This window comes from Ranitomeya variabilis, chromosome 2, assembly GCF_051348905.1.
Source record: "Ranitomeya variabilis isolate aRanVar5 chromosome 2, aRanVar5.hap1, whole genome shotgun sequence".
NCBI lineage: Eukaryota > Metazoa > Chordata > Amphibia > Anura > Dendrobatidae > Ranitomeya > Ranitomeya variabilis.
The window spans coordinates 459714945-459735511 of record NC_135233.1 but is presented as its reverse complement, the minus strand read 5'-3'; the positions used below and the strand labels follow the sequence as shown (position 1 = coordinate 459735511).

The following is a 20567-nucleotide window of genomic DNA, read 5'->3' as shown; positions in this document are numbered from 1 at the left end:
CACAGCGCTTGATGACGTCATCACAGCACGCTCAGCCTCTCTGTTCTGTGCACTGCAGTCATAAGGGAGGCTGAGTATACCGGACCTGTGGCAGGAATGGGAGAGGTGATCATTTTATTTTTATTTTTTTTGTTTTATATGTATGCAGCATTACATTGGTCCCATTATGTACTGCATGGAGGAGCATTCTGAAGGGCCCATGATATACTGTATGGAGGAGCATGGTATGTGGAGGAGGAGGAGCATGGTATGTGGTATTATTTGGTCACTATGTGGTGGTAATATGTGATCTGGGGGTGGTGTGACTGTATTTGTCTTTTGTATGTGGTATTATTCGGTCACTATGTGGTGGTAATATGTGATCTGGTGATGGTGTGACTGTATCTGTCCCTTGTACGTGGTATTATTCTGTCACTATGTGGTGGTAATATGTGACCTAGTCCTTGTATGAGGTATTATTGGTCTTGGTATAGAGGATCGTGTTGTGTTTGGAGGTCACTTGGTCTCTCTGATATCAATAAGGGGAAGATTCTTGATTTCCAACAGAGATTAAATGCTTGGACATTTAACCCTTCCCTCTCCTATGACTATTACACAGTAACAACTATGCACTTACAGGGATTCTATGGTGAAAACAAGTAATCACCTATCCTAAGGCCATGTTCACACAATCAGTATTTGGTCAGTATTTTACATCAGTATTTGTAAGCCAAAACCAGGAGTGGGTGAAAAATGCAGAAGTGGTGACATGTTTCTATTATACTTTTCCTCTAATTGTTCCACTCCTGGTTTTGGCTTACAAATACTGATGTAAAATACTGACCAAATACTGAACGTGTGAACATGGCCAAAGGATAAGTGATAATAAGTTATTGATTGGTGAGGGTCCGACTGCTGGGACCTGCATGGATCTGCAGAATGTGCAACTTTTATCCCCCTTAGTATTGAGCAGCATGTACGACTCGACCAGGGGCTGACTGGCCCAGGTGGCAAAGAGGCAAATGCCCCCCGGGCCGCTCCCCCAGCAGTTGTTCAGGGCCGGCTGCCTGGTGGTGGCTACAGCCACACAGCAAATTGTGCGCAGCCATGTCTGCTGTACTGTGACGCGGCTGGCAGCAGACACAGCCGCATCACAGTTAGCGCACACGTCTGCGCTGGGGCCAGGAGCTATGCTTGGCTGTCACCTTGACGGCTGCGCAGCTACTGCTCCCTTCATGTTCTCTATACTTCCAGGTTAGGTGTTGGGCATGCGCGATGGCGTCCTCACGCACACGCCGACATGACCCGGATGCTAGAAGCAGAAAGGCACTGCAGGGGAGCGACTGGTGAGGTAAGTATGAAGAACTTTTTTGTTTTCTTTATAAAATAAATTTAATGGTGTGTAACTGCAAGTTATGAAGTGGGGGGTGTAAGGAGGCTGCACATGATGGAATTTGGGGGTTAAAGGAGACTGCACATGATGGAGTGAGGAGGTAAGTGGGGCTGCACATGATGAAGGTTGAGTGGGGCTGTACATGATGGAGTGGGACTGCACATGATGAAGGGGGGGTGGGGCTGCACATGATAGTTTAGTGGATAAAGGAGACTGCACATGATGAAGTGGGGAGAGTGGGGCTGTACATGATGGAATGGGGCAGCACATGATGATGTGGGGTAAGGGGGATTGCGCATGATGAAGGGGGAGTGTGGCTGCACATGAAGTGGGGGTAAGGGGGACTGCACATGATGAAGTGGGGGTTCAGGGGGACTGCACATGATGAATTGGGGGTTAAAGGGGACTGCACATGATGAAGTGGGGGGTAAGGTGATCTGCACATGAAGTGGGGAGTAATGGGGACTGCACATGATAAAGTGGAGTGTAAGATGGACTGCACATGAAGTGGGGGGTAAGGGTGACTGAACATGATGAAGTGGGGGGTAAGGGGACAGCACATGATGAAGTGGGGGGTAAGGGGACTGCACATGATGAAGTGGGAGAAGGGGACTGCGGGACTGCACATGATGAAGTGTGTCTGATGGGGGACTGCTCATGATGAAATGGAAGGGGGATAGGGGGCTGCAAATGATGAAGGGGCACTGCAGATGAAGTGAGGGGGTGATAGGGGACTGCAATGAATGAAGTAAGGGGACTTCAAATTAAAGTGGGGGAACTGCAAAATGATAAATTCAGTGTGAGGGACAGGGGACAGCAATTTAATTGAAGGCGGGGGTGGGGAGAGCAAATGATCAATTGAAGAGGGGGTGGGGAGAGCAAATGATGATCTAGGGGAAGAACAAATAATGAATTTTAAGGGTGGGGGAGTAAATGATGTATTGAATGTGAGGTAGAGCAGTTGATAATGAATAGAGGGTGAGAGAGAAAGACATGACAATGAATTGGGGCGGGAGGGGCATGTAACTATAATGAATCGGGGTTAGGGTTAGAGTGGTAGGTACATAGTGGGGGGCATTGAGGATGAAGTGACTGGTAATGAATTGGGGGAAAGAGTACAGGTGCTAATTAATTTATATATTAAATGGGGAAAGTGGCTATTTATAGTTAGTGGGTGCACAGTGGTGGATTATAATTTATATTTGGAATGGTCGGTTAATAATAATAATAATAATAATTATGATAATTTTATTTCTATAGTGCCAACACTTTACATTTTAGAGGGGACTTGTACAATGGACATTAAGCATAACAATAAACACATAGATCAACAGATACCAAAAGGAATGAGGGCCCTGCTCGCAAGCTTACAATCTATGAGGTTGCATAATAACCAATTATATATTGTTTGTGGGTGCACCTCTGTATTCAGATGTCTAGTGTACACCATGTTCCAAATTATTATGCAAATTGGATTTAAGTGTCATAAAGATTTAATTGTTTTGTTTTTCAAATAAACTCGTGGATGGTATTGTGTCTCAGGGCTCAATGGATCACTGAAATCAATCTTAAACACATGTGATCGTTAGTTTTCCAGGTGATTCTAATTAAAGAAAAACTACTTAAAAATGATGTTCCACATTATAAAGCAGACCACAGGTTTCAAGCAATATGGGAAATAAAAAGGATCTCTCTGCGGCTGAAAAGCATTAAATAGTGCAATGCCTTGGTCAAAAGCATGAAAACATTAGATATTTCACAAAAACTTAAGAGTGATCATCATACTGTGAAGAGATTTGCGACTGAAACAGAGCACAGACAGAGTTCATGCAGATAAAGGCATAATGAGGAAGATTTCTGCCAGACAAATTCATTGGATAAAGAGAGCAGCTGACAAAATACCATTACAAAGCAGCAAACAGTTATTTGAAGCTGCTGGTGCCTCTGGAGTCCCTCGAACCTCAAGGTGTAGGATCCTTCAAAGGCTTGCTGTGGTGCATAAACCTACTATTCGGCCACCCCTAAAGAGTGTTCACAAGCAGAAACGGTTGCAGTGGGCCCAGACATGCATGAAGACTGATTTCCAAACAGTCTTGTTTACTGATGAGTGTCGAGCAACCCTGGGTGGTCCAGATGGATGGAGTAGTGGATGGTTGGTGGATGGCCACCATGTCCCAACAAGGCTGCAACGTCAACAAGGAGATGGAGGAGTAATGTTTTGGGCTGGAATCATGGGGAAACAGCTGGAAGGGCCCTTTAAGGTACCTGAAGGTGTGAAAATGACCTCGGCAAAGTATATAGAGATTCTGACTCACAACTTTCTTCCATGGTATAAAAATCAGAATTGTACCTTCAGGAGCAAAATCATCTTCATGCATGTCAATGCACCATCTCATGCTGCAAAGAATATCTCTGAGTCATTGGCTGCTATGGGCATAAAAGGAGATAAACTCATGGTATTGCCACCATCTTCCCCTGACCTCAACCCTATAGAGAACCTTTGGAGTATCATCAAGCAAAAGATCTATGAGGGTGGGAGGCAGTTCACATCAAAACAGCAGCTCTGGGAGGCTATTCTGACTTCATGCAAAGAAATACAAGCAGAAACTCTCCAAAAACTCACAAGTTCAATGGAGGCGAGAATTGTGAAGGTGATAACAAAGAAGGGTTCCTATGGTAACATGTGACTTGGCCTGTTAGGATGTTTTGGAGTTAAATACCTTTTTTGTTCAGTGAATGTGACCTCCTAATGCTGCAAATTCCACAAATGAGCATTTTCAGTTCTTTAAAACAGATCAAATGTTTAGAAATTCTACTGTGCCTAATAATTTGGAACAGTGCATTTTGAGTTTTTATTCATTTTGTAGATTATACTGTTATCATTGGGAGGTTTCTCCAATAAAATTCGATGTATACTCCAACGGGTGATGACTTTTATTAGACTGACTGTCATTTGCACCGACCATTTAGGAAAATCCGAGAAAAATATAATTTGCATAATAATTTGGAACATGGTGTAGAAGAAAGGGAAAAAGTGGGGAATGTGGTCTGGAAGCCGTGCTCTAGGCGACTGTGTTATTTTATGCAGAGACGAGTGCTAACTGGAAGAAGTGCAGTCTGTGCTGGATGAAAATGAAAAGCAAATATGAAGGACTTCAGCTAGAGACATCACTAGTGAGTCAGTGTATTACCTGTACACTGACACTATACACTGTATACTATATACAAAGCTCCTGTGTATAATGTCACTGGCAGTGGTGATCACTGTATTACCTGTACACTGACACCTTATACAGATGTCCTGTGTATAATGTCACCAGTGATCACTGTAGTATCTTTACACTGACCGTAAATACAGAGTTCCTGTATACAATGGCACTTAGTGTTGTGCTTTTTTTTAAATTAATGATCAGTATTGTAGTATACTAGTAGTAAAAGTTGTACACTCCCTGACAGAAGTAATGTCGCTTATCCATGTTATGTAAATAACAGCTTATAACCTGATGTTAAATTCATCCATTGGTTGTATAAATTATTATTTTGAAAGCTGAAACCTTCCAAAATGTGGTTTAGGTTAAGAAAATAAATTGACATCAATGCAGAAATATTGATCAGTTAATGGACACAGAATGGTCAGATTTTAGCAAGACAAAAGTTTTGTCGCCTGGTCATATAATGCACCCAATCCTAGTTTACATCCTTACCTGTGCTCAGTAAATGATCGGTTATTTAGTGTGTGTGTATAAAAAGAAACCTAGCACCCCAGACCTTCACTTGAACTGCAACTTGAGCTCTTGACAACATGCCAAAAATTTACCCTGCGACCAAAGCCTGGATTGTCAAGAGGCTGAAGACCAGATCCACTGCAGAGGTGGCGGGCACCTTTAATGTGTCTCAGCATCAAGTACAAAGAATTAAAAAAAAGATTTTAAGAGACTGGAGATGTGTTTGACAAGCCCAGGTCCGGCAGACCCCGCAACACAACTGCTCAGGAGGAATGTTTGTTGGTTAGAAAATCCAAAGCAAGCCCCTCTTCCACAGCAGCAGAGATCCAACAGGTCTGGTCACCTCAAATCGCTGTCAACTAGTAAAAGCTAAATTCACCGCACGTGACACGCCGATCGTTAGCAAGGCGCGGGAGCGCCGCTTGTCATAACAGACACTGCAGGTCCACACTACTGGACAGGATCTTCCATAGGCAGACATTTAGATTACAATAGAGCTTATATTGCACCGCTGGGACTTTCCGCCTTCTCTGTATATCACTATCTTAGCTGGAACAAGCGATTACGTGACAAAGGCTCTGGTTGAGCCGAAACGTTGTATATAAAAAATCACAGATGCTGTAATATTCTGTTACGCTCCCAGTTTATGTATAATAAATTTATACCAGACTTTGCATAAGAAACCTAGAGAGAGTGCAGTGAACTTAACTTTTACTGTTATTCTGGGCCATTGGTCCGTTACACCAGCACCTCGCCATATTAAGGCTGAGTGCACACCTAAACCTTTACCTGTGTCAACTAGAACAGTTTGCAGGATTCTGTCTCAAAATGGCCTCCATGGTCGAATCAGTGCCCAGAAGCCAGCACTAAACAAAAGGCAAATAAAAAACCATGTGGCATTTGCAAACTCCCACAGCCTGCTAAATAGATGGACACTGGAAAAGTGGCAGAAGATGGATTTCTCTTCAGTAGAATTACACCACAGCTGCCACAAACACTGCAGGAGACTTACTGGAGCCAGTATGGATCCAAAATACACCCAGAAGACAGTTACATTTGGTGGTTGAAAGATCATGGTCTGGGGTTACATTCAGTATGGGGGTGTGCGAAACATTTGCAAGGTGGAAGGCAATATCAATAGCCTAAAATATCAAGAAGTATTAGCTACCGCTTATATTCCAAATCATAAAAGGGGTCAAATTCTGTCAGGGAGTGTATGGTGGCATCATTGGTCTTTGTATAGAATGTAGTTTCATGTAGAGGTAATGGTGATATTATAATATTATGTATTCTCTGTGTAGTGGAGATAGTACTAGGCACTGTATAGCTGTATTGTTGTGTGTATGTTTGTAAGTAAGCTCCGTTATGGCACCATATCTAAGCAGTAAGCTTGGTTCTGGTACTCTATCAATGTAGTAATCTAGATTATGGTACTGTATGTATGTCGTAATCTCAGTTCTGCTCCAGTTTCTATGTAGCAGACTTGGTTCCATATAGTAGACTTATTAAGCTCGGTTCTGCTCCCTTATCTCTGTAGTAAGCTCGGTTCTGCTCCCTTATCTCTGTAGTAAGCTCGGTTCTGCTCCCATATCTCTGCAGTAAGCTCGGTTCTGCTCCCATATCTCTGTAGTAAGCTCGGTTCTGCTCCCTTATCTCTCTAGTAAGCTCAGTTCTGCTCCCTTATCTCTGTAGTATGCTAGGTTCTGCTCCCATATCTCTGTAGTAAGCTTGGTTCTGCTCCCATATCTCTGTAGTAAGGTCGATTCTGTTCCCACATCTCTGCAGTAAGCTCGGTTCTGCTCCCATTTCTCAGCACTAAGCTTGGTTCTGCTCCCATATCTCTGTAGTAAGCTCGGTTCTGTTCCCATATCTCTGTAGTAAGCTCGTTTTTGCTTCCTTATCTCTGTAGTAAGCTCGTTTCTGCTCCCATATCTCTGTAGTAAGCTCGGTTCTGTTCCCCTATCTCTGTAGTATGCTTGGTTCTGCTCCCTTATCTCTGTAGTAAGCTCGTTTCTGCTGACATATCTCTGTAGTAAGCCCCGTTCTGCTCCCATATCTCTGCAGTAAGCTTGGTTCTGCTCCCATATCCTTGCTGTTAGCTCGGTTCTGCTCCCATATCTCTGTAGTAAGCTTGGTTCTGCTCCCATATCTTTGCAGTAAGCTCGGTTCGGCTCCCATATCTCTGAATCTAGTAAGTTTGGTTCTGCTCCCATATCTCTATAATAAGCTCTTTTCTGCTCCCATATTTCAGTAGTAAGCTCTGTTCTGCTCACATATCTCTGTAGTAAGCTCTGTTCTGTTCCCATATCTCTGGAGTAAGGCTACTTTCACACTTGCGTTTGGTGCCGCTGCGGAGGGCTGTGGACTTCCTCCGTGAAGCCCCACCCCCCGCCGCTAGCTCCGCCTATTTCTGCATGCGGCCGGCATGCGGCCGGCATGCGGCCTGTGTACCTATATTTAACATTAGGTACGCAGGTCGTGCGGCTGTATGCAGATGCTGCCGCATGCGTACCTAATGTTAAATATAAGTACACAGGCCGCATGCCGGCCGCATGCAGAAATAGGCGGAGCTAGCGGTGGGGGGCGGGGCTTCATGGAGGAAGTCCACAGCCCTCCGCAGCAGCTCCAAACGCAAGTGTGAAAGTAGCCTAAGCTCGATTCTGCTCCCATATCTATGCAGCAAGCTCCGTTCAGTTCCCATATCTGTGTACCAGCCTGTTTTTAAAGCCTGTTTTCTCTGCTACTTTAATGCAGTGGCCAGATATAAGCAGGGAAAAGGAGGGCCACCGCAACTCGAGGGCCACTGCCTTGTGATTGCCCCCCAGGCTGAAAATTGCCAGCCAGCCCCTGGACTCGACCACTGATGTTTATGACTTTTTCCGGCACCATCTGTAGAAAACAGGAATGTTCAGTAAGTGCTGGCATCCCTAGTTGGTATGGCTTATCAGCCATTGGTTTGCACTGTTACTTTAATCAAACAGCTTTCTATCATACCAGACTGAGAGAAGTACATGTGATGTATACAGTATGATAATATTAATTTTTGCCTGGATGTGTTTAGTCCTTTTTTCTGCTGTTCTCTGTCATGTCATTGTTATTTCTGATTGTGAGGCATTTTTTAATTGTGTGTGTTTTATTTGTTAATAAAGATATGTTTTAAAATTTAATGCTTCATGACTAGGTGGAGTTTAATAACTCTATTGTCAGTATGTTCTTGTTATCAAAAATAGACAACTCTTGTAAAGTGAAAGTGTGATCAGAAGATGAACTTTGTGTAAATCATTTTTTGTGTTAAATACAATTTTGGGGGGCAATTTTCTTTTTCATATCACAGTCTGTAATAAAATACCTATACATAAAGAGAACCGGCACAGCCCGATAGGATATCGGGATCAACTCAATTGCAAACACTTAAAAAGTAAACACTCAAAAAGAAAATAAAGTGTATACACTAAGAGAGTGCCGAAAATACTATTTATTGGCCAACAGCCATCTTGGCCGTCTCTCTTATACACAGGAACCATCGCTCTCTATGAGAAAGCTGCCGATAGACATCTCTGCTGGTGAATCATCCCTGGGAGAATGAAGCAATTGGCAGTCCAAAATCGGACATACTCGATAGACATCTACACCCACGATCAGTTGACCGATGCCCCCATAGATATAAGAGTGTTGGCTATTCAATCGATGTCAGCTCGACCGACATTAGTCTGATGTGTACGGTCACATTAAAGTAGGCCAACTATCATATCTCTCTTATAATCAAGAGGAATAAATGAAAATATAAATAATATAAATTGCAACGGTCAAGCGATAGGTAACGAGATCTTCAAATATTGGCATAATCACAACAGAACAAATTTAGATTGATGTTGAAATCCATGCTGACACATAAGTACAAAACAGACATATCAAGCCATTTTAGGTAACACATAAGCCAGTTATAGACATATCAATTCATATTAGATGACCCCCAAACAATAAATCACCAAAATAACCAATGGTATATTATAGTTCCTGATAGTCCCTGTATCCTTGATTCCTCGGATTTCATTACAGACTTGCCTGAATCATCTAACTGTTCTGTCATCTGTGTGTTGGTGGGCAGATTTTCCAAGATGACACATTAAATACCACTCAGAGGTCTACCTTCTGATGTCAAATTGACCTTACATTTCATACAGTTTTTTTTATTAAGATGGACCTAATGTTTCTGAAGAGGTGTACTAATTATGTTTCTGGCATGATCTTTGTAGTTGAAGCTTTTTAGAATTCTCCTGTGTGTAGTACCTGCGAATGACTGAACATACTCTCTATGGAAAAAAGTATTGGGACATACATCTTAATCATTGAATTTAGTTTTGACATTCAGTCCTATGCCAGAGGTGTAAAATATTCATTGCCGACCCCTCGCCATGCCCGAAACATTCCTGATAAAATGGCTCGTTCTAAAGAACTCACTGATACCAAGACGGTCTTGTAATAGGAGCCACCGGTGTAACACGTCAGTATTCCTTGTACTAAATACTTATTACGGTATCAATTGTGATTTGTATTATGGAAAATTAAAAGGAAATGTAGCAGCTCAGCCACAAAGTGAAGACAATGTAATGCTGTAGAGCAATGTCCAAGGGCCGAGGAACAAAGGGAATAAAAGTTGTTAAGGCTCTGCTTACTCATCATCAATTGCCAGACCACCTCTGCTAATAGCAATAGCACAAAAACTGTGCACTGGGAGCTTCATGGTATGGGTTTCCATGGTCTAGCAGCTGCATTCATCCGTACATCACCAAGCACAATGTCAAGTGTGGGAAAAAGTGATGTAATGCCACTCGACCCTGGAATAGTGCAAATATGTTCTGTGGAGTAACAGATCACACTTCTCTGGCATCTGATGAAAGAGTTTGGGTTTGGAAAATGTGAGAAGAATACTACCTTCCTTACTGCATTGTCCCAGCTGTAATACTTGGTGGAGGAATGATAATATGGTATGGTAATTTAAAGTTATCTTAGGCCCCTTAGTTTTATTGAAAAAATGTTTTTGAATGCTTAAGCATACTACGACATTTTGGACAAATTATGTTTCCAACTTTGCGAGAACAACTTAGGGAAGGCCTTATTTTGTTCTCCATGACTGTGTCCTGTGCACAAAGCAAGGTCCATAAAGGCATGGTTGAGTGAGTAAACTGGCCACACTGAGCCCTGACCTCAACCACAAAGAACAATCTTGGGATGAAGAAAGCCGGAGATTGTGAGCCATGGCCGCCTGTCCGCCCATCCACCATCACCGTATGACCTCGCAAATGTTCTTTTGGATGAACAAGTAAAAATTCCCACAGACACCTCTAAAATGTTGTAAAAATCATTCCCAGAAGAGGGAAGCTGTTACAGCTGCAATGTGGGGACCAGCTCCATATATATTCCCAGCATCAGAGTGACGCATGGAAGGATCGGAGAATCTTCCGGTGACCCCAGGAAGCCCACGCTGCTGCCATACTGCTGCAGCCAGGGACGGCTGCCTGCAAGAGGTCTATGCCGCTCAAGAAAGTGACGCCATGGGGAACATCTGGAGAAGTAAGTTGGCGATTCCTTTTTGAACATAAAGGAAGTGATTATAACACGGGTGGGGTGGGAGAGAATACATGAAATAGTAATAAAGTAGAGAGAACAGGACATGTGATTGTAATGAATTGGGGGAAGGTGGGCATTTAATTGTAATGAAATGGACGGACGTGATTGTAGTTAGGAAAAAAGAGAGTGACTGGTAATGAATTGGCAGGAGGAGTACAGTAGCTAATTATTTCATATTTTTATTGGATGGGGAAAAGAGGCTAATTATAGTTAGTGGGGGGAACAGTGCTGACTTACAAATGTACATTTTGAATGGTGGGTTGCACAGTGGTTAATAGTTTATTGAATGGTGTGGTACATAATCGCTTTCTGTAACCATTAACCAGCTTCTTACACGTCTCAACTGGAATTTTGAACTTCTTTTGCAAACTACTCCAAGACTGTCATATTTGAAGGCGCCTTCTGCCAACAGCAATTTTAAGATGTTTCCACTGGTGTTCAATGGGATTTAGATCTGGACTCATTGCTGGCCATTTCATAATTCTCCAGAACTTTGTTTCAGTCCATTTCTGGGTTCTTCTTGAAGTCTGTTCGGAGTCATTGTCCTGCTAGAAGATCTATGACCTAGGATACAAACCCAGCTTTCTGACACTGGGCACTACATTGCGACACAAAATTCTTTGGTAATCTTCAGATTTCATGATGCCTTGCACACAGTAAGATACCCAGTGCCAGAGGCAGCAAAACAACCCCAAAATATCTTTGAACCTCCACCATATTTGACTGTACGTACTGTGTTCTTTTCTTTGTAGGCCTCATTCTATTTTCAGAATACAGTAGAATGATGTGCTTTACCAAAAAGCTCTATCTTGGTCTCATTTGTCCACAAGATGCTTTCCCAGAAGGATTTTGGCTTACTCACATACATTTTGGCAAACTGCAGTCTAGCTTGTTTATGTCTTTGTGTCAGTAGTGGGGCCCTCCTGAGTCTGCTGCCATAGCATTTAATTTAATTCAAATGTTGGTGGATAGTTCACGTTGACACTGATGCTCCCTGAACTTGCAGGACAGCTTAAATTTCTTTGGAACTTGATTGGGACTGCTTATCCGCCAACCAGACTATCCTGCACTGCAACCTTTCATCAATTTTTCTCTGCCATCCACGTCCAGGGAGAATAGCTATAGTGCCATGGGTTGTAAATTTCCTGATTATGTTATGCACCGTGGACAAAGGAACATCAAGATTTTTTGTCGATGGACTTGTAACCTTGAGATTGTTGATATTTTTCAACAATTTTGGTTCTCAAGTCCTCAGACAGTTCTCCTCTTTCTGTTCTCCGTGCTTAGTGTGGCATACACCAGACACACAGTGCAAAGATTGAGTCAACTTCTCCCTTTTTTATCTGGTTTCAGATGTGATTTTCATATTGCCCACACCGTTACTTGCCACAGGTGAGTCTTAACAAGCATCACATGCTTGGTACAAAGTAGTTTACCCACAATTTTGAAAAAGTGTCAACACATTTGTCCTTCCCATTTTTGGAGTATTGTGTGAAATTATGTCCAATTTGCCTTTTTTTTCTCTCTGTTTCTTTTTTGTGTTGTTCCGATACACACAAAGGAAGTAAACGTGCGTACAACAAAATATGTGCAATTGCAATAATTATCTGGGAAAAAATACTTTGTTTTCTGGAATAATTTCAAGGGTGCCAACACTTTAGGCCATAACTGTACATATAGTATATATGTGAACATGTTATTTTCAGTGATCTCTGCAGCAAACTCTGTAGAGAGACAAGTCACGGCCTGAAGATGTCAACAAGAAGAACTGACCAGATGGAAAAGAAACAAGTTTAAAATTACTCCCCTGGTATGTTTTAAAGGAACTTTAGTAGAGGAGGACGATATTACATTGAACGGGCTGCGCTGCACTAAATGTGAAGCCTTTGTGTTCCAAAATGTTTATTTATTTACCAGCGCATTTCAGTGTTGTACCGGCACCTTTCTCAAACTACAAAAACAAATATGTTTTAAGGAACTTGTGCCCTACCAACAGGATATCTGGGCTGAATTTTCATACAATATTTTGGGAAATTACCTTTCTATTTTATGCAAATAACGGATTCAGATGTCACATTACCCCTTTTTCCTTTGCTAATGTACCTATGGCCAACATTTTATAGTGATCAGCTGTTAACGGCACCTTCCGGAAGTTCTCAGTTCTCGGATGCTGCCGGAACACAGCATCTCCATCAAAACTATAGTGGCTGGGTACTACAGACCCACCCCTATTCATTGGAGTATTGGGTTCACCTGCAGTACCAAGTCGCGGTCACTATAGAAATGGCGGAACTCCTCTGTTCCGGCAGCATCCCGGCTGCCACTGCTGGTAACAGTTGATCGGTGGGGGTGTTGAGCGTTGCACCCCCACCAATCAGATAAATCAGATAGGCCATTAAAACAAAAAGTAGTGGGCAATCCCTTTAAGTGTATCCTGTTGCACAGACTAAATGCTAATATGATGATTTAGAAAAACCCTTATATGGCAATGTCCGGCGCTATGATCATTTTTTTTTGTGAAAGTGGAATATATTGTGAACTCCAAGTTTAGATAGTTGATGAAGAAGGAAAAAAGGCAAAAATATTATAATAGAGGAGCCGTAAAATTATCTTCTTTTCAACCTATTTTTAAAAAGCCCCCGCTAGGAATAATGGGCTTAAACAGCACAATGGCTATGGCCCATATCAAGAGTCTCTTATCTTGAGCTCGAAAACCTTAAAGCTGTGAGCAGTTTATCAACAAGATACTTGCCAAAGCCACGGTGTATAAAAATAGCTCCGCTTTGAAGCATTTCAGAACGCGGTTCCCTGCGAGCCGGGCCAGTATACGGTTAATTCTGCTGTATACTAAGCTCTTACCAAATATGGATAAAACACAGCGAGTATGCAAAGAAGAAGCCGTCATTCACAAAACACAGTGTCGTCACTCCAACCTACATCTAATTATCCTTTCAACAATAAAAGGGGAGAGAGAGAGAAAGAGAGAGGGAGATAGAGACATAAATATATAGAAAGGCAGGAAAATCAGGATCAGATACCTATTTACAGCTGCTAAAGAGGAAATGCAGGGGTGGAAAAACGCAGCTAAATTAATCATATCCTACTAAAATATGCTTTTTTTCCCTCTATAACCAAATGTGGAACGCGTGGGTTGAAAGATAAAAGGAAACACAAAGAGAGAAAGAGAGATTTAAATAAGAATTAATCATTCTTGCCAAGAAGAAAGAATATTCTGCAGTTCTATCAATAGACACACAACACCTTCTTCTTATTCCGAGCCCACGGTCAATCGTCATTAGGTTTAGATTTATTTTAGGCTTGATATGGATGAAATACCTTGCAGCTCCCATAAATAGGAAAGGTCTGTCCACGTAAGATTCAGTGCTCATCCTCGCCGCCACATTCACAATTAGTGGTACAGATGTAGTCTTTTTTTTTTTTTTGTCCGTAAATCCTTATATTGTTCAATGCAATGGAGCATCCTAGTAAAGGCAATGGCTGTATGTATTATGGAGAGTCCGTATATGGAAAAGACATGAGATTACCGAGATTCTAAAAGCCTCTGGTTATAGATATGTGTTTTGATATAGGATGGAAATGTAGCATTTTCAACATTGTCGTCAGTTTCTGTCCAAATTGGGTACAGAATGTGATATTTGGCTCTTTGCAGAATTCGCTCTCTCCAGCCTCCCCCCCTCCAACCACCACCGCCACCTCTCTCCTTTTTCTCAACCCCCTCCTTTTTCTTCTCTCCCGTTGTTCAGCGTCATCTGTATGAGTTGATGACGCTCGCCTGTAATAGCAGAGAAAGGCAGCTCCCTAACCATGCAACCCATTGATGATAAACTCCACTCTTCTCCCCCCACCTCCCATTGCGTCTCACCTGCCCACACACTCCTCAGTTACTATATAAAGAGAACATGAGCTACAGTTCTTTAAACCAGAACCCAGAGACAAGCATCAGGAAATCTGATCAGGAATACCACTATATTCGGGAAGAGAAGACAAACAGAAGAACGAAAAACGAAGACAAGAAGAAAGGGGGCTCTCTGGACTGACTCTTACCCAGCAACCCAGAGACCCCATCCAAAATGTATAGATCTACGAAAGGTGCATCAAAAGCCAGAAGGGATCAAATTAATGCGGAGATTCGAAACTTGAAGGATCTTCTTCCTATCTCGGAAGGAGACAAAGTACGGCTATCCTACCTGCACATCATGTCACTTGCTTGTATCTACACAAGGAAGTCTGTTTTCTTCTCAAGAGGTAAGACGCTACTTGGAAACTATTTGGGGATCTTTTGCAAATTTATATTATATAGATATATATTGTTATCTTATCACTAGTTTAAGATCAGTGTTTAATGCATAAACTTTGTGGCATTGACAGTCCTTAAAGAATCAGACTTTTTGTAGCCTCTACTTTTCTCGGACCCTATTTATACCTGTTGCATTTGCTCGTGAAACCTATTACTCGTGTGATCAAATCATTGCAATAAGAACTGGTCAATGCCCAATCCTACTAAAATGGTCAAGAACTAGGGCATTCGTAATCATGCTGCAGCTGTCCTTGGTGCTGAATTATAGAAGTCTTCACTTGTCACTCTCCGAGGTCCTGAATGTTGAAGCCATTGCGCATGTGTAACAATGAATGTATGGAAATTGTGTATTTTAAGATGTTCTATATTTCTGTTTTTCCCAACAGGTCAACAGATGAATGAATTGGAAAGTCTACTGTCGAGTCAAGATTTACAAGATTTCATACACAACCTTCCTGGCTTCCTGTTAACTTTCACAAGTGAAGGGAAACTGATATACGTGTCTGAAAATGTGACCGATCATCTCGGACATTCTATGGTAAGAATCCAATCTCAGATATTATTCATTGTTGAAATTACATTGAAGCAATGGATCTGTGTCTCATCATGTCATTGCATTTACTCTAACAGGTGGATTTGGTGGCTCAAGGAGACAGTGTTTATGACATCATTGACCCCACTGATCACTTTGTTATGAGGAACCAGTTGTCTCTCCCATCATCACTTGATAGTGGTAAGTATCTAAAGCACTTTATGTATTTTTGTACCCTTTTTTTTGAAAAAATTGAATAGTTTATAGGTCTGATATAATGACTAATCTATTCCCCAACTAATCATACCACACAACTTTTATTTTGTTGTTTTAGAGAGAATGTTCAGATGCAGGTTCAATACATCAAAGACCGCGCGAAGGCAGAGCGCAGGCAACAAGTTGGTCCTTATAAGGGGAAGGTTTCAGCAGGCTCCATCTGGAACCTATTGGTCATCCAATCCAGTCTTCACCGCTTTCTGCATTCCTCTTGACCCCAAACCCAAAGTCACTCATAACCATTTCTTGATGGACTTCTTTGAGAGCCACCATGCCAAGGATCTTTCTGTTCTGGATGTTTCAGAAAGGTAAATAATAATTTTGCACAACTACCTATTTTTTTATAGCCTTCTTCTTAGTTAAATATAGTTAATTTACTTTTTTTTTTTTCACTTTTCCGCAGCTCCTTCTTGCACTTGGGTTTTGAGAAAAATTACTTAGCCTGCAAGTCGTGGTACAATCTGATCCACCCTGATGATGTGACACAAATGTCTACCCAGCATTATAGACTACGTAAGTTTATATAATTAGGCAATAAACATGGGGTACTACATGTAGGGCATCATCACATTATATTAGTAGTATAATATTTATTTAAATGAAGATTAGACAAAGTGAGGATGAAGTAGACATTATAATTACACTATAAAGACTGAGAAGGGCAAAGGTATATTGGGTGGGAGGGACATAGCAAATGAGAAGCCTAAGTGTAAGATATATAATCAGAAGGAATACAGGGGACTTAGAAGTAAATTATTTTCCAACCTGTATCAATCTAACGTCTTGCTTTTTTTCTGCAGTAAGTGAATCTGGTGAATGCAGAGCAGAAGTGGTTTTACGTCTGCAGACAAGAGATCAGCAGTGGATATGGGTGTATTCTCTGATGTTACTGGAAAACGCTGATGCTCCGATCATATCTTACAACTATATAATAAGGTAAGTTCACATAAATATTTCTCCTTTTCATTAACACATATAATGATATACTTATATATGTTAATTATACTTATTGCATTTTCTAAAACAACATTTTTTTAATTATTCTCAGTGATTCGGAAGCCTGGTGCCTGAGGCAACAGCTGACTTCAGAAGAGTCTCCACTTCCTTTCCCAGTTGGAGCTCCTTCCTACCAGGAGACCCTTCTCTCCCCAGCAGATGTTTCCAGCCCAGATCAAGTGTTCACTCCTCTTGCAAACACACCTACAAGCATCAGCCAGTCCTTTGAGTTTTCAGAGCCTGTGGCCGTCAGTCCAGAAGATCCCATCCTGTGTCAGAATACTACACCAATTATGGACGATGTTGTTGTCACTGAAGGACAATTAGAAAATCAATCTATATTTTCCCTTTACCAACCAACATCATATGATCAGAGCTTCAGGATAGATCAAGCCGGGACTGCACCACCCAAAGATTTTACTTGCACTCCTCCATACACTCCACATCAAAGCTGTACTTTCCTCTTTGGGGCTTCAGAAAGTGTCCCACAGACATCTGCTGATCAGGACAGTACTACCCTAAATCCAGAACTTTATTACTCCTACTGCAGTTCCCTCTATGAGAAGCTGCCACCAACCCCTGATAGTCCTGGAGATGGAGGAGACTGCACAATCATGACAGTTCCAGAAATACCAAGTCCTCTCTTTGTGGATCTACCAATGCTTCCTGAGGGGTTAGTGACCCCAGAAACATCACCCATCAACCAAGTAATCTTCAGGTATTCAGAGCAAGAGAAGAATGAAATTGATCTCTTAGTGAAACAGATTGGCTCTTTGGCCAACGTCTTCAATAATGTGGCTACTAAAGATATTCCATGCTCTGAGAGTGTGGTTATGAGTGGCCATGGACTGGCATGTCGAAGTGTTTCCCTCCCTGCCAGTCTTCCAGATGCAGATATCAATCCTAACTTTTCTCGATCCTGGAAGAGCATTGACTTTTCTGTTTTCTTGACTTGTCAAGAACAATCTCTCCCCACCGGTAGCCATCCGGTTTGCAGCCTTTTCAAGGACTTCCCTGATTCTCCACCCTTTGCAGCCATGGGGTCTCCTTGCAGTCCCCTGGAGGAGGATGAAGTAGGAGGGGACCTCTCCACATCTCCATCCAGGACTTCGAATGTGACGACTGATCTGTCGCCAGAAGAATGTAACTTCTTAGAGGAACTGATGTCCTACAAAACAGACCTTGAGGCAGGTGCCTCAGAGATTCAATGTGACCGGTTTAACGATGAGTTGTATCAACTCCAGATTGAGCTACAAGACGGCTTCCAGCATGGTACGTTATTAGTTCAAGCCTTCAAAGTTATATTTATTAAAAAAAAGTATATGACTGCATATTGCAAAGCTATAATGAATAGAACAGAATTACATATTTTGTGACTTATTAGTTTAAGCATTAGTCACCAATACAGAATACTGAAAAATGAGCCATTTTACTATCCAAAATCATTGGTGAAAAATATGTACTAATTCCCTCTCTATCTTTTTGTTTTACAGATGGAAGTGGAAAACCTTCGTTTTGAAATAAGTCTGTGACTTACTTCGCTATGTATGGCATATTGTCATATTCTGAGCAGATTTTTCCTGCCTAATTAAGAACAAATCAAGACGCACAACGTGGGAGAGAAAGAACGACTTTCTGCGTCGTACGACTCTCCCTTTCATCGCAAAACTGTTTTGTTCCCTTTTTCTTTCATTCCTCTAGTCTCTTTCTCTGAATTTTGTGCACGTTTACAAGAGATCTCTTTTGTTTTCGATTGAAAATAATGGTAAAAAAAACAACAAAACAATGGCCCATCATTACCAGCTTACGTTCTGATTGCAGAATGTACGACATCATCTATAAATACATTACACATTCTACCTGTAAAATATTATATATAAATTTCCCGCATGGGAAACAAATGTTCAAACCTTATAAACTTTGACGGGCCATTGTTTTAAAACATTTTATACAACACGTCAATTTATAAAACAAAGGGTTTGTAAAGAATTGGTAGGAAAGAGAACAAAAAGGTGTATATTGCGAAGGAAGTTGTAAGTAGTCTTACATAACTAAAAAGACGTATTCACTCGTAGTGAAACCAAAAAAAAGAGATATATGGTATACTTGCCGATATTATAACAATTTATTATTTTTATTTTACCCTATTCCTACGACTGTTCAATTTTGATTTTATCAACTCTTTCGGAGAACATTCTATCCCATAGTAATGTTGGCAGAAGGTCTAAAGATTTCTAAAAACAATCATATACCAGCTTTGTGAGATCACTGGTATGATTTAATCCATGTAAGGTTATTGAGATTCAATGAGTGGGTGAAAAATAAAAATTGAATATGGGGAGTTAATTGGATGAAATTTTGTAAAATTTAACTGTAGAGCCTCCAAATGAGGGAAAAAAAATTAAAGGCACCACTTGGTTGGTGGCTTGTTTTGTTTCCTACCCAACAAATCTTAGACCTTCTGATCCCACTTTAGGTACATCATTTGCACCGATTTCTTCTGTTGTTATCGTTTTAGGCTTTAAAGTATTTACATTTTAAAAGTAAAAAAAAAGTTTCACAAAATGTAGTAAGGACTGGGGTTACATTAATCCTAGACAGGTATTTCCAGAAAATATTCTCTTCCTTACATTTAAAGTACAATGTTGGCGACAACCTCCCCCTCCTCCCCAAATACGCAATTCATAGCAGTATATTTCAGAGAGGTATAGAACAATATGGATTTCCAGTGTTTCAATTTCTTTATCCAATATATTTGGCCTTAACAAATCGGCCAAGTTATAAAGTTGAATTTCTTGTATTGGGCTCATTGACCTGAAGTGTTAAAATTCTGGTACACAACTACTTGTGCCTTTTTCATGAAATATTTATATTTTGGATAATTGCACCTTGAGATGAGGAAGTGTTTGATGTAAAACGGACCTCTGTGTTAAAGAAAAAAAAAAAGTGATAATGCTTACTGAGAAGCATCGATAAAAAAAAAATACATGTATCAAAATTATGGTGCGGCGGCGTGCCATAAAAGATGACGTAGGATTTTGCTACGATTTAAGTATAAGGATATTTTTTCCTGAACTGCTGTTTTTTTCAAGTTTGAGAGTAACGGTGATGACAATATAAACTATGACTTGTACAGTTATACATATTTATTAGTATAATTTTTCTAATGTGTATGGCAAATTGCATTGTGTTGGGCTGGTGATGTTAAGTCCTGGTCTTGTACAAAGTGCTTTTTTATCGATATGATAAAGAAAGAAATGAAAAGATAAAACGTGTACGTCTTGTTACTAAAGCATCTTCATTACACACACATCACACAGATTTTATGTTCTTGCCGTCAGTACGTTACACATCTTGTAATATCACGACTTTCAGACATCATCAAAGCAGAACTGCTCTAGAATCAAAACAGTACACCCCAAAAGCTGCTTCAATGGGAATCACATTCAGGTAGCCAAACACTACACTACACTGATGAGGGACAAAAAGACTGAACGAAACAGATATCTGTAGTTGAGGTTCTGGCTTGGATGATAGCCCTAGTTATGTTGCAAGGCTTGAATATTAACCTATAGGGTTAGAACAGGATTAAAAAATTTACCATGAGGTCTCCAAAAATCTAATTTTTCTGCTCATGGCATTTTGGGGTACACGGATACTCAAATCAGTTCTTGGGATAAACAACAGCAGAAAGAGTGACCAAAGTTCGCAAATCCA

General features: G+C 41.0%; 2 protein-coding genes across 3 annotated transcripts in view; one reads left to right on the top strand and one right to left on the bottom strand.

The window, feature by feature from the left end:
- SLC29A2 (solute carrier family 29 member 2) overlaps nt 1–14179 on the bottom strand; it is a 309542-nt gene extending 295363 nt beyond the window's left edge. The window contains exon 1 of the mRNA XM_077287442.1: nt 14065–14179. Within this exon, the coding sequence (XP_077143557.1) occupies nt 14065–14117 (53 nt within the window). The 5' untranslated portion in view covers nt 14118–14179. The remainder of the gene's footprint in view (nt 1–14064) is intronic.
- A 486-nt stretch (nt 14180–14665) lies between these two features.
- NPAS4 (neuronal PAS domain protein 4) lies at nt 14666–20097 on the top strand. Of its 2 annotated transcripts, XM_077287440.1 has the most exons (8): nt 14666–14994; nt 15433–15584; nt 15677–15779; nt 15913–16162; nt 16258–16367; nt 16655–16790; nt 16903–18122; nt 18344–20097. In XM_077287440.1, exons 1-8 carry the CDS (start codon nt 14820–14822, stop codon nt 18367–18369), a joined length of 2172 nt encoding a protein of 723 aa, XP_077143555.1. In that variant the 5' UTR covers nt 14666–14819; the 3' UTR covers nt 18370–20097. The 2 variants fall into 2 exon arrangements, with proteins under 2 accessions (XP_077143555.1, XP_077143554.1); XM_077287439.1 differs by lacking the exon at nt 18344–20097 and having other exon boundaries at nt 16903–18334.
- The last annotated feature ends 470 nt before the right edge of the window (nt 20098–20567 follow it).

Bases quoted from the DNA above. Each gene is read 5' to 3' on its own strand.
- NPAS4 (XM_077287439.1), top strand. From the start codon at position 14,820: ATGTATAGATCTACGAAAGGTGCATCAAAAGCCAGAAGGGATCAAATT. The intron at 14,995-15,432 runs GTAAGACGCTAC...TTTTCCCAACAG, and splicing joins GTCTGTTTTCTTCTCAAGAG to GTCAACAGATGAATGAATTG. The intron at 16,368-16,654 runs GTAAGTTTATAT...TTTTTTCTGCAG, and splicing joins TACCCAGCATTATAGACTAC to TAAGTGAATCTGGTGAATGC.